At 38.7% G+C, this 13,546-nt stretch overlaps 1 protein-coding gene across 4 annotated transcripts in view; it reads left to right on the forward strand.

The window, feature by feature from the left end:
• The first annotated feature begins 2,163 nt into the window (after window positions 1-2,163).
• gtdc1 (glycosyltransferase-like domain containing 1) overlaps window positions 2,164-13,546 on the forward strand; it is a 72,500-nt gene continuing 61,117 nt past the window's right edge. Inside the window, exons 1-2 of one of the 4 annotated variants that reach the window (XM_036571324.1) lie at window positions 2,164-2,214; window positions 12,352-12,553. In XM_036571324.1, the coding sequence (XP_036427217.1) occupies window positions 12,375-12,553 (179 nt within the window). In that variant the 5' untranslated portion in view covers window positions 2,164-2,214; window positions 12,352-12,374. Of the gene's footprint in view, window positions 2,215-2,484; window positions 2,597-12,351; window positions 12,573-13,546 lie in introns of those variants that run through there. The other 3 variants (XM_036571341.1, XM_036571333.1, XM_036571350.1) reach the window with 3 other exon arrangements.

Consider the following 13,546-nt stretch of genomic DNA (forward strand, 5'->3'; position numbering starts at 1 on the left):
AGCTTTAAGAGAGAAAAATGTATAAAATTATCAAACTCAGCAAATATATTTTTCTTGAAATTCAGATTGATGCCGTCTTGATTTCTGATCCATTATTTTCAAAGCCTGCTTGTATAACGACATTACAGGTTTAACTGCTGATTGAGAGATTGGACCCCAGACAGCTGCACAGTATGACGTATTAACTGAGCCTTTAGTAAAATGTAAGCTTAAAGGGCAGTAACAATGCCAAATGACCAACTAATTGAAAATATAGGCTTTTCAGTAGCAGTTAGAGGCAGTTACTCAGCTAGCAATCGCTAATGTTTGCTAATTTTGGTAGCTTAGTAGCCAGTTAGCTATATCTAGCTATATATACCTCTAGAAAACAGAGGACTAGCAGAGTAAGCAGAGTTTATCTCATGTTTTTCATATTGCTTTTTATGGTGACGTAGCACAATGTACACCAAACAGCCATATTAAAACCACATCCTTGTTTCTACACTCATTGTCCATTTTATCAGCTCCAGTTCAAAGCACTGCAGTGACACTGACGTGGTGGTGGTGTGTTAGTGTGTGTTGTGCTGGTATGAGTGGATCAGACACAGCAGCGTTGCTGGAGTTTTTAAACACTCACTGTCCACTCTATTAGACACTCCTACCCTGTCAGTCCACCTTGTAGATGTAAAGTCAGAGATGATAGCTCATCTGCTGCTGCACAGTTTGTGTTGGTCATCCTCTAGTCCTTCATCAGTGGTCACAGGACGCTGCCCACAGGACGCTGTTGGCTGGATATTTTTGGTTGGTGGACTATTCTCAGTCCAGCAGTGACACTGAGGTGTTTAAAAACTCCAGCAGCACTGCTGTGTCTGATCCACTCAGACCAGCGTAACACACACTAACACACCACCACCACGTCAGTGCTACTGCACTGCTGAGAATGATCCACCACCCAAATAGTACCTGCTCTGTGAGGGTCCTGTGGGGGTCCTGACCACTGAAGAACAGGGTAAAAGGGGCTAACAAAGTATGCAGAGAAACAGATGGACTACAGTCTGTAACTGTAGAACTACAAAGTGCACCTATATAGTAAGTGGAGCTGATAAAATGGATAAAAGTAGATCAAAAGTGATCACATTTTAAAACAGATATTTTGACAAAAATGGTTGTATATAGTTAATTACAGTAATTATCTTTTTATCACACACACACGCACATCATCTAAACCGCTTATCCTTCTGGGCCGCGGTGGGGTGCTGGAGCCTATCCCAGCTGTCACTGGGCGGAAGGCAGGATACACCCAGGACAGGTCACCAGTCCATCACAATATTATCATTTTATTCACATTCAAATTATTATTATTATAATGAACAACAACAAAAAAAAAACTACTCAAGAACCAAAAGCTTCTTTATCAAAAACATTACTGTGTCACATTTAGTAAGAAAAAACATGCTTGGCCTAAAAAAGCTTTCTGCAGTCTCTGATTCTGTTCCCACAATACCCCCCCCCAAAAAAATAAAAATGGCAAACGTAATGGCATCGGGTTCCCTCACAATTATTTTGCATTTTCTTGCAATAATTTTGTGTTCCCTCACAATAATTTTGTGTTCCCTCACAATTATTTTGCATTCTCTCGCAATAATTTTGTGTTCCCTCACAATAATTTTGTGTTCCCTCACAATTATTTTGCATTCTCTCGCAATAATTTTGTGTTCCCTCACAATAATTTTGCATTCTCTCTCAAAAATTTGTGTTCCTTCGTAATTATTTTGCATTCCCTGAGAACGTTTTTGGCATCTCTGGTGTTTCCTCTATTTTATTTCGCATTTCCCTGCAATTATTTTGCGACCCCTTGCAATAATTGTGTTGTCTCTCAGTGATGTTGTACTCCCTCGCAATTGTTTTGCGTTTATTCGCAATTATTTGGCAATGATTTGAATGTAATGTTGATGAAAATATATATATATATATATATATATATATATATATATATATATATATTTTCCCAATGGCACTGCAGCGGCTCAGCGTGCTCCTCTGTCTCTGCCCCCTGAATCTACTGCGCCGCTCTAACGTTGCCCCGCCGTCTTTCTCCGCTGCCTCTGCTTCGCCTCCTGATTTCTGCCTCACTGTTGACAAGCGTAGCTGAGCGCGGTGACGTCATCACGCAGCCACGCGTGGCGGAACGCGGCGGGCAGTTGAGGAAAGAGGTGAATAGGAGTCGAGCGGCGGGTTAGAAAACAACGTTTTTCTCTCTTTCTTTCTTTTTTTCTGTCTCACTTCAAACTCTGCTCACAGTGTCCTGTCGCGACCGCACCGTCTGACGCCAGTTGTGGAGAAAAGTAGGGCGGTTCGGCCACTTACAGTTTAGAAAGTGTATCGCAGAGTGAGTGTGGTTAGCCTGGTGAGCTAACGTTAGCGAGCTGACGTAACGAGTCGCCCTGGCAACGGGGTGAATTTCCCCCTTCCACCTTAAATGGTGCAGCACTTGCTATTATAACGCCTCGGACGCCAACATGTAACTGCTGCACCATTTAAGGTGGAACGGGAAAATTCGAGCAAGAAGCCGGCGAATAGGAAGCCAGCTTCCGCCTCGTGTATGAACGTGCCCAATGTAAGAGCTGCACATGAATTTAGCTTGTAAATATGTCACTATTTTAGTCGTTTTGCATGTTTTATAGCCGACAAAAATAGTAGGCTGACGTCCCGCCCGCGAAGTGAACAGAACAGTCTCCCAGCTTTTAAAGGGGAACTCTCAAAATTTTTTCAAACCAACTTTTCAAATATTCTGCATGATTAAATGGTTACGGCGTGAACAAAGTCATTCAGAGTGGTTTGGTGTGAAATGCTCCGATTTTGACAAACTTACTGAGTCAGTATTGCTCACAGTGGTGGTGATAGGAGCCAGAAGAGTTTAATGCCTGTGATGGCTATGAACACACTGCCTGAGGTCTGAGGCTTTGTTTTATGATCGTTTTGTGATAAAGTTTGTGATAAAATGTCTTGTTAAACCATTTATTTTAATCTGTTTGTCGCGGAGGGGTACATACAGGACGTTGTAAGGCAAAATAATTCCCAAAAAGTTTTTTTTTCCCACTATTTAACAATCATCAACATCACATATAAAACTCAGAAGACTCATGGTGGGTCACTAGTGGTTTTGGATAGTGAACAAAATGGCTATATTTGTGCTGTAGACGTGTCGACCCCTTGTTCCTGTAAAGAAATCTGAGTTTGTAACTTTCTGTGTAATGTACCATTTATGTCAAAGCACTTTGAATAACTTTGTTCACATTGCAGCAAAGGAATTGCACAAAAAATCTGAAAAAATCTGTGGAATTCCCCTTTAACTTGTCTTCTGTCAGTGAATATCTCACGTCTCAGCAGAAACTACAACAAAGGGGTGGGCGATATGGCAAAAATACCATGTCGAGACATTTTCCCGATGCACGTTAAGCATCACAGTATTTAGTTTTTCCAAGATTTAATACAATTTTTATTATTTTAATTAATTGGAACAAACAAAACAGAACCTGTAGTGCCACAAATAAAAATACTATAAATATTCAGTGTTTCATGCACTGTGCTGCACTAAATGCAATTAAACAGGCCTAATTATGCTCACTTTGTAATGAAACATAGTCAGTGTTCTTTAAGTAGTGACGATATCAATGATATACTCAGAAAAGCATATTGTGACATAATTTATCATGACATTAATAAAATATCGTCATATTGCCCACCGCTACAGCAAAGGCGTCATAAAAGCAAAGCAAGCAAGCAACAAACTATTTAGCCCCTAATACACTAGATAAACACAAAGGGAAGAGGTAAATGACACTAAACCTTCTTTTACACTATGCCAAGGCATTTCATTCATGTTTTTCATGGACATAATATCCAGAATATGATATAGCTGTACATTCATAGGTTTCCTTAGACATGATAGAAAAATGGCGTGAGAATGTACACTTTAGTCTATATTTCACACTCAAAACAGGAGTCGTTCGTAAGTGTATTTTTGTGTACGTTATGGAAATTGTTTTTTTTTCTGCAATATGCAAGTTCAAAGAGGGCATGAACCTCTGCATTGTTTGCAATGAGTCAGCCAGCAGCAGCTGAAACGAAAAGCTTGACTTTTGTGTCACAAAGTGTCTCAAAAATCAACAGATTTAAACCTCATCTTGCTCTGCCATGGTGCTTGACCTTTAATGCAAGTTTTAAAGAAAGGGCAAGCTTAAGTAAGCTTACAGTGATTGAGATATATAAGTGTATAGGTGTCTGAGAAAAGAATGTGTTCTGATAATGACTATTTAAACTCTTTGCTAGTATTAAAGGCCCATATTCTGCAATTTTCTTGCATGTTATGATGTGTGGTTTTATGAAAAAAAAAAATCATAATTCATTTTACACTACTATTTTCCACCCCCTTTTTGTCTCTTATGCTGCGTTCACGTTTGCACTGAAAAAAAATCGTTCCGTACCTCATAGCTTTACGTGGCCAATCATGGAAAGAAGCCATGCAAATGTTGACACGGTGAATTACCGGTAGCATTACCGGTGAAAATGGATGATTATCAGACGAGAGCTTTAGTAGTGTAGGTTGTTTACTTAAGATGGGAAAAGGTAGGTGGACGCTCTGTATGCTTTTATTTTTTGTTGTCTGGAATTCAGCAACTAGGCCTTCGGCGTCCATGGCTCCCAAAAAATCAACATCTGGTTTATTCCACCAGTGTGATCGCTGGCAAAAGTTGGAACACTGGAGCCAGATTCACGAAAGTGACTTAAGGAAAATCTTCTTTTTTTCTTAACGTTCTTCTGAAGAAAGAAGTTACGAGAAATTGTTATTCTTCAAATAACATCTCAAGAATTACCTTATTTTATTTTCTTAACTATTTTCTTAAGAGTAATTCTAAGAACAAATGGTCTTCTTGAAAATATTATATTCTTAAATGTTTTCTTAACCTTACAGTAGCCTTATTCTTGAGTTAGACTGTAAGAGTCGACAAAGGAAGCATCTAAATTTGTCACGGACGCTGCCTCTGCTACTCCTGCCCATCCTCGTCCGTGTTGGCTGTTTCTTCCACCATCACCTTTAGTTCTTGGTTGCTAAGATTTTTTAAATGGTTTGATGTTTTTCCTCCATGTTGCTCCTCTGAGTGGATTAAATTACATAACGGAAATAACCATTAATGCAAATTTAAACTGTATCTCACATCATTTATGGTACAAGGTAAAATGCAACGTAGCCTACATAAAAAAAAAATCAAGATTTTCTTAAGAAATAATTAAGTTTATCTTCAGAGAATATTTGAGAACTTCTTTCATTTTTTTTCGAGAGTTGCATTTAAGAACATTCTTATGAACAACCTAGTCTTTGTCTTAAGTTTTTTCTGAATAAAACTTGCGTGAATCCGGCCCTTGAACTCTTGATGGATCATTCCTCTTACCGCTGTGGTTTTCCGTCGCAGCTCCATTGAAAACAACAGAACATCAGGTGAATTTAACAGCATTATCGTAAATAAAGCTGCTTGTGCAGCTGTAACCAACCTAGCACAGTGTCAGCAACAATATTTTTGACAAAATCATTTTATATTAGGTTAAAACACCAAAACTGTGACTAGACAGGTAGCGCAACCTGTACCAACTTAAAATTAAGCGTGTGATATTCAAGTGAGTTCAAGAACCTTTTTCTTTATTGCCATTTATGTCACTATATAGCAGAATTTTATGTTGGAGGTTTTTAAGTATTCTTTTTTTCTTTGTAAATATCTGATGGCCACTGCTACAGTAGTGCTAATTTCAGATAGCTATGGGATTCAGTCTGTAAGGGATTTGCTGTGTCATGTTAGCACCAAGCTAACAGAGGTATGCATTGACTTATTAGAGGTCTACATTCACTTAAGCATGCATGTAACATATTTTTACTCTGTATATTGCAGTTTTACAGTGAATCCTTTAGTAAATACTTTAGCGCAAAGCTTAACAGTGAGTATTATTAGAGGAGCCTGTTTGCCTGTTAGCCTTTGAAACAATAGCTGTTTGTATTTTTGAAAAAACAGACTTTATGGTTCAGATTTTAACCTCTAAGAATTAAGAAGTATTTAAGATGCAATTTTACTACAATTTTAAAAATAGATGTTTTAAATCTTTAATTTCATATGTGAGCATATGTATATATGTAATATTTGGAAAAGAGGATATTTTTGATTACAGAAATATACTGCTCTCAATATAATATGCAACACTGTGTATATATATATATATATATATATATATATATGTGTGTGTGTGTGTGTGTGTGTGTATATATATATATATGTATATATATATATATATATATATATCACTGATATCGAAATAAAACCTCATCTCCATTTTTGTCGTTTTTCAGTTTTTGACATAATTTGAAAATACCTGTTGCTCTTTACATTGTGTGTAAATTTCATGATGAATGGACCAACAGAAATGACCCAAAATTGCTTGGACAAAAGTCTGGTTCCACTGACTTACATTAAAAGTAAAGTAGGTATTTTGCTTCTCCTGTAAAGAAACCATTTTGGAGATACGAGGTTTTGATCTGACAACAGCGACATATGAGTGCTGTAAATATTACTTACCTGGCACTGCAGTGTTTTAGCATGGAAGGATGGGTTCATTCACTTTATTAATGCTAACTTCAATACCGCCTGATATTTTGATAGGCTGATATATATGTGGAAACCTGAATTGCGTTGAATTGTTTCAGTACCGCCCAGCATTACTTGTAAGGCTTAGACCTCTATGATATCTCTGATTTAGAATGGGAAACTAGCTCCAGTAGCCAGCGAACAAGGGTTATTAGCCAAGCATGGACTCTATTCTATAACAGAAACATTTTTTAATGTGAATATTGGCATTAAGACACATTTATGGCATATTTGAAGTGTCTTTTTCTGCACTGCTTGTAAAAATATGCAGAACTTATTGCTAATACCGTTATAAAACGTGGGTAGCACTGTTCTATAGTCACTTGCTAGGCTAATTTCTTTTGATTAGTATATTTGTTAGACGTTTGATTTCTGTGTCTTAGAACTTTAGACTTTTACAGATTGCAGTCATATCATAGTTTTGATAGGCTGTTCTGAAAGTAGGTAACAGACCAGCTAACTGTATTTCCTTTGACGTTCACAGAGCAAAAGAAAGACCACCACAAAGCCGTATTATGTAGGAGGGCATGCTAAGTGTGTATTTGAAATACCAAAGAGCTTGTTCATTTTTGCGGTCACTTACTCCTTCGGCTGTGACGTTTCCATTCGATTACCAAATGTGGCACATTCACACTTGTCTTGAAGGAAATTAATTGCATTTGCTAAAATCTGATGCATTAGCCTATGGGAGCACAAGCATAGAGTGGTACTTGGTGTTGGTTTCCCATTGCTTGTTACATTATAATACCGTTCCTACTACATGCTTTCGAATCAGGTTAGATTTCTCAGTGTAAATGGCATGTCTGCTACTCTCCTCACTCTTTCTGTCAGCCGAATGAGCGGTGATTAGCATGTAAGCGTTAGCATGTAATTACAGCTCTGCTTCCTTTCACCGGCTCCTATTAATGATTAGCGTTTGCACAAAGCCTCTGAAGTAGTGAATGAGGACACGACTCCTTATATTGAAAGAGGGGGAAAAAGTCGCTATCAGACCCTTCGCTCGGTTTGAAAACTTAATCCGTGTGAAATGTGAGCCTCTTCGCGCTTTTCTAATAGGAGATCAAAGGAGTTATGAATAGCGGTTTCCGTGCCCTCAGTTCAGTGTTTTGAACCTGAATGTCGGTGTCAGTCGGAGGACTCTGAATGAGAGGGTTTCAGGAACAAATTACTCGACGTTTTACAGGGCTTACAGTACTGTTTTAGCTGATTGGGGTGTCACTCAAAGAGCCAGAAGCTGCCTCGTGGTTGAAGAAGGGCTGGAAGATGTGATGTTGTTGCAGCGTTCATTAAACTGGTACACGTAGCCCAGCGTCGCTGTCGTGGAAAAGTTTTCTTGACCTAATTACTTGGCGCTCGTGGAGCTGATGAAACATTCTCACTTACATGTTGAGTGGAAGTTAAGCTGAAAAGAAGGTCGGGTGCTAAAGTTCACTTTTTGTCTTGTACCACATGGAAATTCGCTCCATTCCTCTGAGTTTACTAGAATCTGAATCAGCATGGGGGTGATGTAGTTTAGTGGGTAAACAAGTGCCCGCACTTCCAGTGTTTACACATGGTGCCTAAAGTGTATGTACAGTGATTCATTTGTGCTAACACGGTGCGGTTCCACTGAGGTTTTTGTCTTCTCATGTAAACAGGTTGTAAAATGCGCAATTTCAGCCGTAGCTGAAATTCAAAGTAGGCCGTAGCAGAAAAGGAAAGCACAGAAATTACAGCATCTCGTCTCATCTCTCAGTTTCACACCATCACAGGCGACTCGCTCATCCTTACTGCTTCTCAGCCCTGATTTGGAAAGAACGAGAGAGCATTTAATAATCAAAACAGTGGTTCACAGTGGTAGTTGGCGAAATGTAACAGAATTAAGTAGTAGAAAGAATACCATACTGTGATTGCAGTGCTTTGAGATGCATTAAACATACTGTTGTGTTTTAAAAGCTGCATTTTTTGCCAAAATGATTTTTGATTTTTTTTTTGGCACCCTGTAAATGTTGGTACTAAATATTTAATATATTTACAGTATTGTTTATATTTACTACAGCCATTAAGTGCAAGTTATACGTTTTTCAGTGTCGGGTAAAAGAGCAAAAACATATTTAACAGAGAATTACACTGAAGACTCAACAGCTAAATAAAATACCAGATCTTTCCATATTTAGTGTTTCCACGCTTTGCTCTTATTACAGCTTCCATTCTTTTAAGGAGACTTGCCTTCATACAGTCACTAACGTTCACACAAACAACTACCCAAACTAACTCACCTGCCTCACAAATTTCTTTCTCTTGTGCAGCTAAAATAGCTAAAGGAGGAGATTAGATATAAGATACCCCATTTGCATAAGGAAGGGGAAAGTCACTAGAAAATAAGGAGAGCGTCCAAAATTAGAGCTCAAAATATTAGACCACCAAAACTGTCCTCATCAGGTAAAAAGTACTTAAAGCTTTCATCTTTGAGAGAGAGGAGAAAATCTCCACTGTGAGAAGACAACTCAACGCTATGGGTCTGAAAGGATGTGTAGCGGTCAATAGGCCCTCACTGTGTAAAGGAAACAGACAGATAGGAACATTTTGCAGTAGAACACCAAAACTGAACATCTGAGACGTGGAAGGTTTTATGAACTGATGAGTCTGAATTGGTAATTGGGATTATTTGGATGGTGAGAAGCAGAAAATGCGACCAACTTCTAAGACTGAACTTCCCTGCAGATTTGTTTGAAAAGCTGCACTCACAAAATACTCAAAATGTGATGCTGTATTTAGTTGTTGAGGCTCCTGTGTAATTTTCCGTTAAATTTTGTTTCATGACACTGAAGAATGAATCAGTTACTCGACGGCTACTTTGACTGGAAATTAAACAAAAGGAGGGTGGCTTCTGACGTGAGCACAGTATTAGATATACCATACTCAAACTACTCAAACACTGTACTATCCCTGTGGTTATCATGTGACATTATCATGTGGTTGCTGATGTTATCACATGACCTATTTTAATTAGCTTTACTTGTTGCATGCTACAAGCCAGGGGCCTTGTGGACTGAATGCACATAGTAAAATTCAATTGTCAAGTAGCTGGGTTATGAACATTAATGAAATAAATAAAAAAAAAGTGTATATATATATATATATATATATATATATATATATATATATATATATATAAATGCTTGTAATTAGGGCTGAAAGATTAATCAATCTTTATTTTAAAATCGCATTGTAAGAGAGTGCAGTTTTTAGGAATTTTTAAATTATAGTTTATATTATCAACAACATTGTTTTAAGTGGGGAAATTTAACCAAATAACAGAGCTTGTGAACTTCCTGAAGGTGGGTTAGACCAATCGGAGGCAATCAAATCAAATCAAATGTGTTGTGACATCACAACCATGGCTTACTCACAGTCTAGCACACTTCAGGCGTCAAACCTCATGCCAGATAAAGTGGATATTCTGGTCTTCTTGGTCAAAAAAACAGGCCTGAACCGTAATTTATAGAAAATATTCGCAATTTAAATCTTAAGTCGAAATATTAGTCCAAAAAAACACAATTAGATATTTTCCCCAAATCGTTCAGCCCTGCTTATAATTGAATTTGTTTTGTTAGTGAACGTGCAGCTGTTCGGTATTGTATAGGCTCTTGTTTGTGCAAGTTGCTTAGCCATATTCTTCAAGTTATCAGGCTTGGCTCTGGCCTGCCGCTCCCTCCACTGTGGGGGAGTATTTAATCGGATATATCATTCAAGCTGAATTAACCCTCCAGAAAGACCACATCACTTTAGGCCTCCTCATGCCTTGTCAGACCCCATTGTGCGTGATGGGACGCGCACACACGCACACGCTCTGAAGACCATCCCGGATGGCTGGAGGCTGTTAAAATGAGGTGTCGAGTGTTGGCCTGCACGCTCCAGTGCTCCATGTTTTTTGATGCTTGTCGCTGGGCAGTGCCATGCTAGCCGCACCCCCCCCTCCCTCCCCCCCTCGCATGGCCATTTGTATGGCACCATTAGGAGACTCGCTCTCACTGATAGGTTTAATCGTCGGGATTGGTGCTGGCACTTGATGTGATGTTCCTGTGCGCTCGCCCTGTGGTTGTGTCAGCCACGTTCGCTTGGAGTATTTTTCTTCTCTGCGGCTGCGTCTTTCAAAAGCTGCCCTCACATTATCAGAGCCAGTGAAAATCCTGCATTTCATCTGGAATAATGCAGATTAGTTAGCTGCTTGTCTCCTCGGGGAGCAAGAATGCTTCTTTGTGAAGTTAAGGAGGGTCTGCCATTGGTTTCGGCTAGAGAAACCTTCACATTTGCATACCTTTCTCTGATACTTCCAAACTTTTGGTGAGTTTCACCTTCAATTCCGTTAGCTTTAAGCTTTAGCCTATGACCTGTATTCCTCTCCTCCAGTGGGCCTTGCAAGGGGTGATCTGAACCGGTAGCTCAGTGGAGCTTAGCACCTACTGATGCTAACAAAAGGCAAAGCCTGCTCGAGAGAAGTTCAGAAATGACTCAGCATCCATCGAGAGACATGATGGTGCTGCTTTAGCTTGACAAGTCGGGTACAGCGGGGTTTCCCTCTCGCATCACTGTGTGGGGGTAAGCGCACTGACGTTAACCCCTCGCTTTCCTGTCTCCATTTTGAGGTCGAACATTTGTTTATGCCCTACCTGTGTAAGATGGAGGGCTCGAGTTAAAGGTAGCCGTGTAAGCGGGAAAAGCCCACTTGCATCTGTTTTGTACGAGCTGGAAAACCCCAGCAATTTAGGCTAGTGTTCTTTATTTATTATGTATTTAAACATACAGCCAGATTTAGCAGGGTAAGCTTTATTTTCCTGTCGTTGTTCTAGTTCTGAGTGCCATATTTGTGGTACGTTTTCACTATTTTAGGAATAATCTGAATAATAATAATGTGAATACATAAGAAGGTGGGAAGGGATTAAAATGAGGACAGTGTAAGTTATAGAGCAAAATAAATAAAAAAAAAAAATAGAACAAAAGTGGATGAATTCTTCACAAAAATAGCAGCTGATTTGTAGAGAGCTGAAGTTTGAAAACTTTTTTTTTTTTGGTGAAGAAGTTCTTCTGTGATCTACATCATCCTCCCTTGTTCTAAATATCTATCAAATGTATGATTATGGATTGATCTGCACAACTCCCATCCCTCCTCTCCACCAGTAAAGGCTGGCTTTGAGTTAGAACTAATATTCTAAAGAACAATGGAGCAGAGGTTAAAAACATGAGTTACCAGAAACCTTTCTTTTCCATGTCAAGGCAGCCTCTAGGCCTGCTTGCAGAATATCACTGTGTCAGCATTCCATTGCTAGGTGAATTTCGCAAAGGCCAGCTGTTGAATTTGTTTTTTCACTGCATACCTCTTTCTGCATTCCAGTTATGACTTAACCCTTTGTTTCGTACGCCAGAGATCAGCCTCGAAACGTCTGGGAAAGTACTGTACGTAGGCGAATTTTTTCGAATACAGCCATTAATGACATCCCACTTATTATTCCCCTGTCACACCACCCAATTCATACTCTCGTCTCATTAGTCATTAAAGTATTTCCATAGGTTAGAATATCAACTAAACAATCTTTTTTGAGACAGAAAGTTTCATTTTTGTACTTCAGTAAAGTGCAGGTGAAGTTCTTTTAATGCTGTGTTTGATATCGACATATTGTCCCAATGTTTGCCATTACAGGTTGATTTAATTATCCTTCATCCATGAGCGTCTTGCTGGTGGAGGCTTTCTACGGTGGCTCTCACAAGCAGCTGATTGACCTGCTTCAGGAGAGCATAGGTGACTGCGTGACCTATACTCTGCCTGCTAAGAAATGGCACTGGAGGGCCAGAACTGCTGCCCTGTATTTCATGCAGGCTATTCCTACCAGCCCCTCATACAGGTCAGTGTGAATATTACAGGTGAGTGGAACTGGGAAGAAACAGCTTAACAGTCAGTCTATAAAACTTCTTTTAAGGGTTTTAATACTTTACAACTCTCTCTAGTACCAAATACTGACTCAGTGATTTCATGAGTAGGGTGCCATTTGTGTCCCTCTGCTAATACATATACAAATATGCATGTAAACTAAAGATGAAAGACATTTTAAATGTGGGTAAAGTGTCCCTCACAGCAATCTATTAGCAACATTAATAAACCAATGTATAAACTGTACTGTGTTTTGCAGTATAATGATAAAAACACAATGCATTACTGTGTGAATCCATCTCATGTTTTAAACATCCTTTTTGATGAGGTGTAAATACATTATAGTTTATGAAAAATGAAAGTGATGTTCCACATCATTCAGTCAGTCCTGTTACCTGAACACATTCGCCCCAATGAAATATCAGAAAGTCACATGTTTGCCAGGAACCTGCATTATGCAGTTTTCTGAAGGTCATGTGAAGAAGAAGAAAAGGTCTTTCTTTATTCTTTTTCCTTTCTTTTCAATGATATTGTGAGACTGACTAATAAGATCTCTTAAAAGGTCAATTATTAATAAAAACACACTTCAAATAAACCTTTAAAATATCCCTCTTGTCATGCCATTAGCATGGATGCTAATTAATCATGCTTAAGGTTGGGGTCCCTTACTAATTTTCTAAAATGTGACCTGTGCAAAAGTGATGGCACATTTTATATTTTGTGTTTTATATTTTCCCATTATGTTAAACTCAGCAAATAAATAGAAGTTGTGCAGAAAAAGGCATGTTTGATTTTGTTCCCTTTATTAGACATGTTTACTTATTCTCTTAGAAAACCCACACAGCATGTAGTCCACCAGGGGTGTTTGAATTTTTGCATTGCAAATTAATTCTATGCTTATTCTAAGCCACTTTTTTAAGCCCTTTTAGCTAAGAAACCTTGTAAAAGTTGGGCTATTGTTCCTGAG

Source organism: Colossoma macropomum, unplaced genomic scaffold, assembly GCF_904425465.1.
Source record: "Colossoma macropomum unplaced genomic scaffold, Colossoma_macropomum, whole genome shotgun sequence".
NCBI classification, from domain to species: Eukaryota; Metazoa; Chordata; class Actinopteri; order Characiformes; family Serrasalmidae; genus Colossoma; species Colossoma macropomum.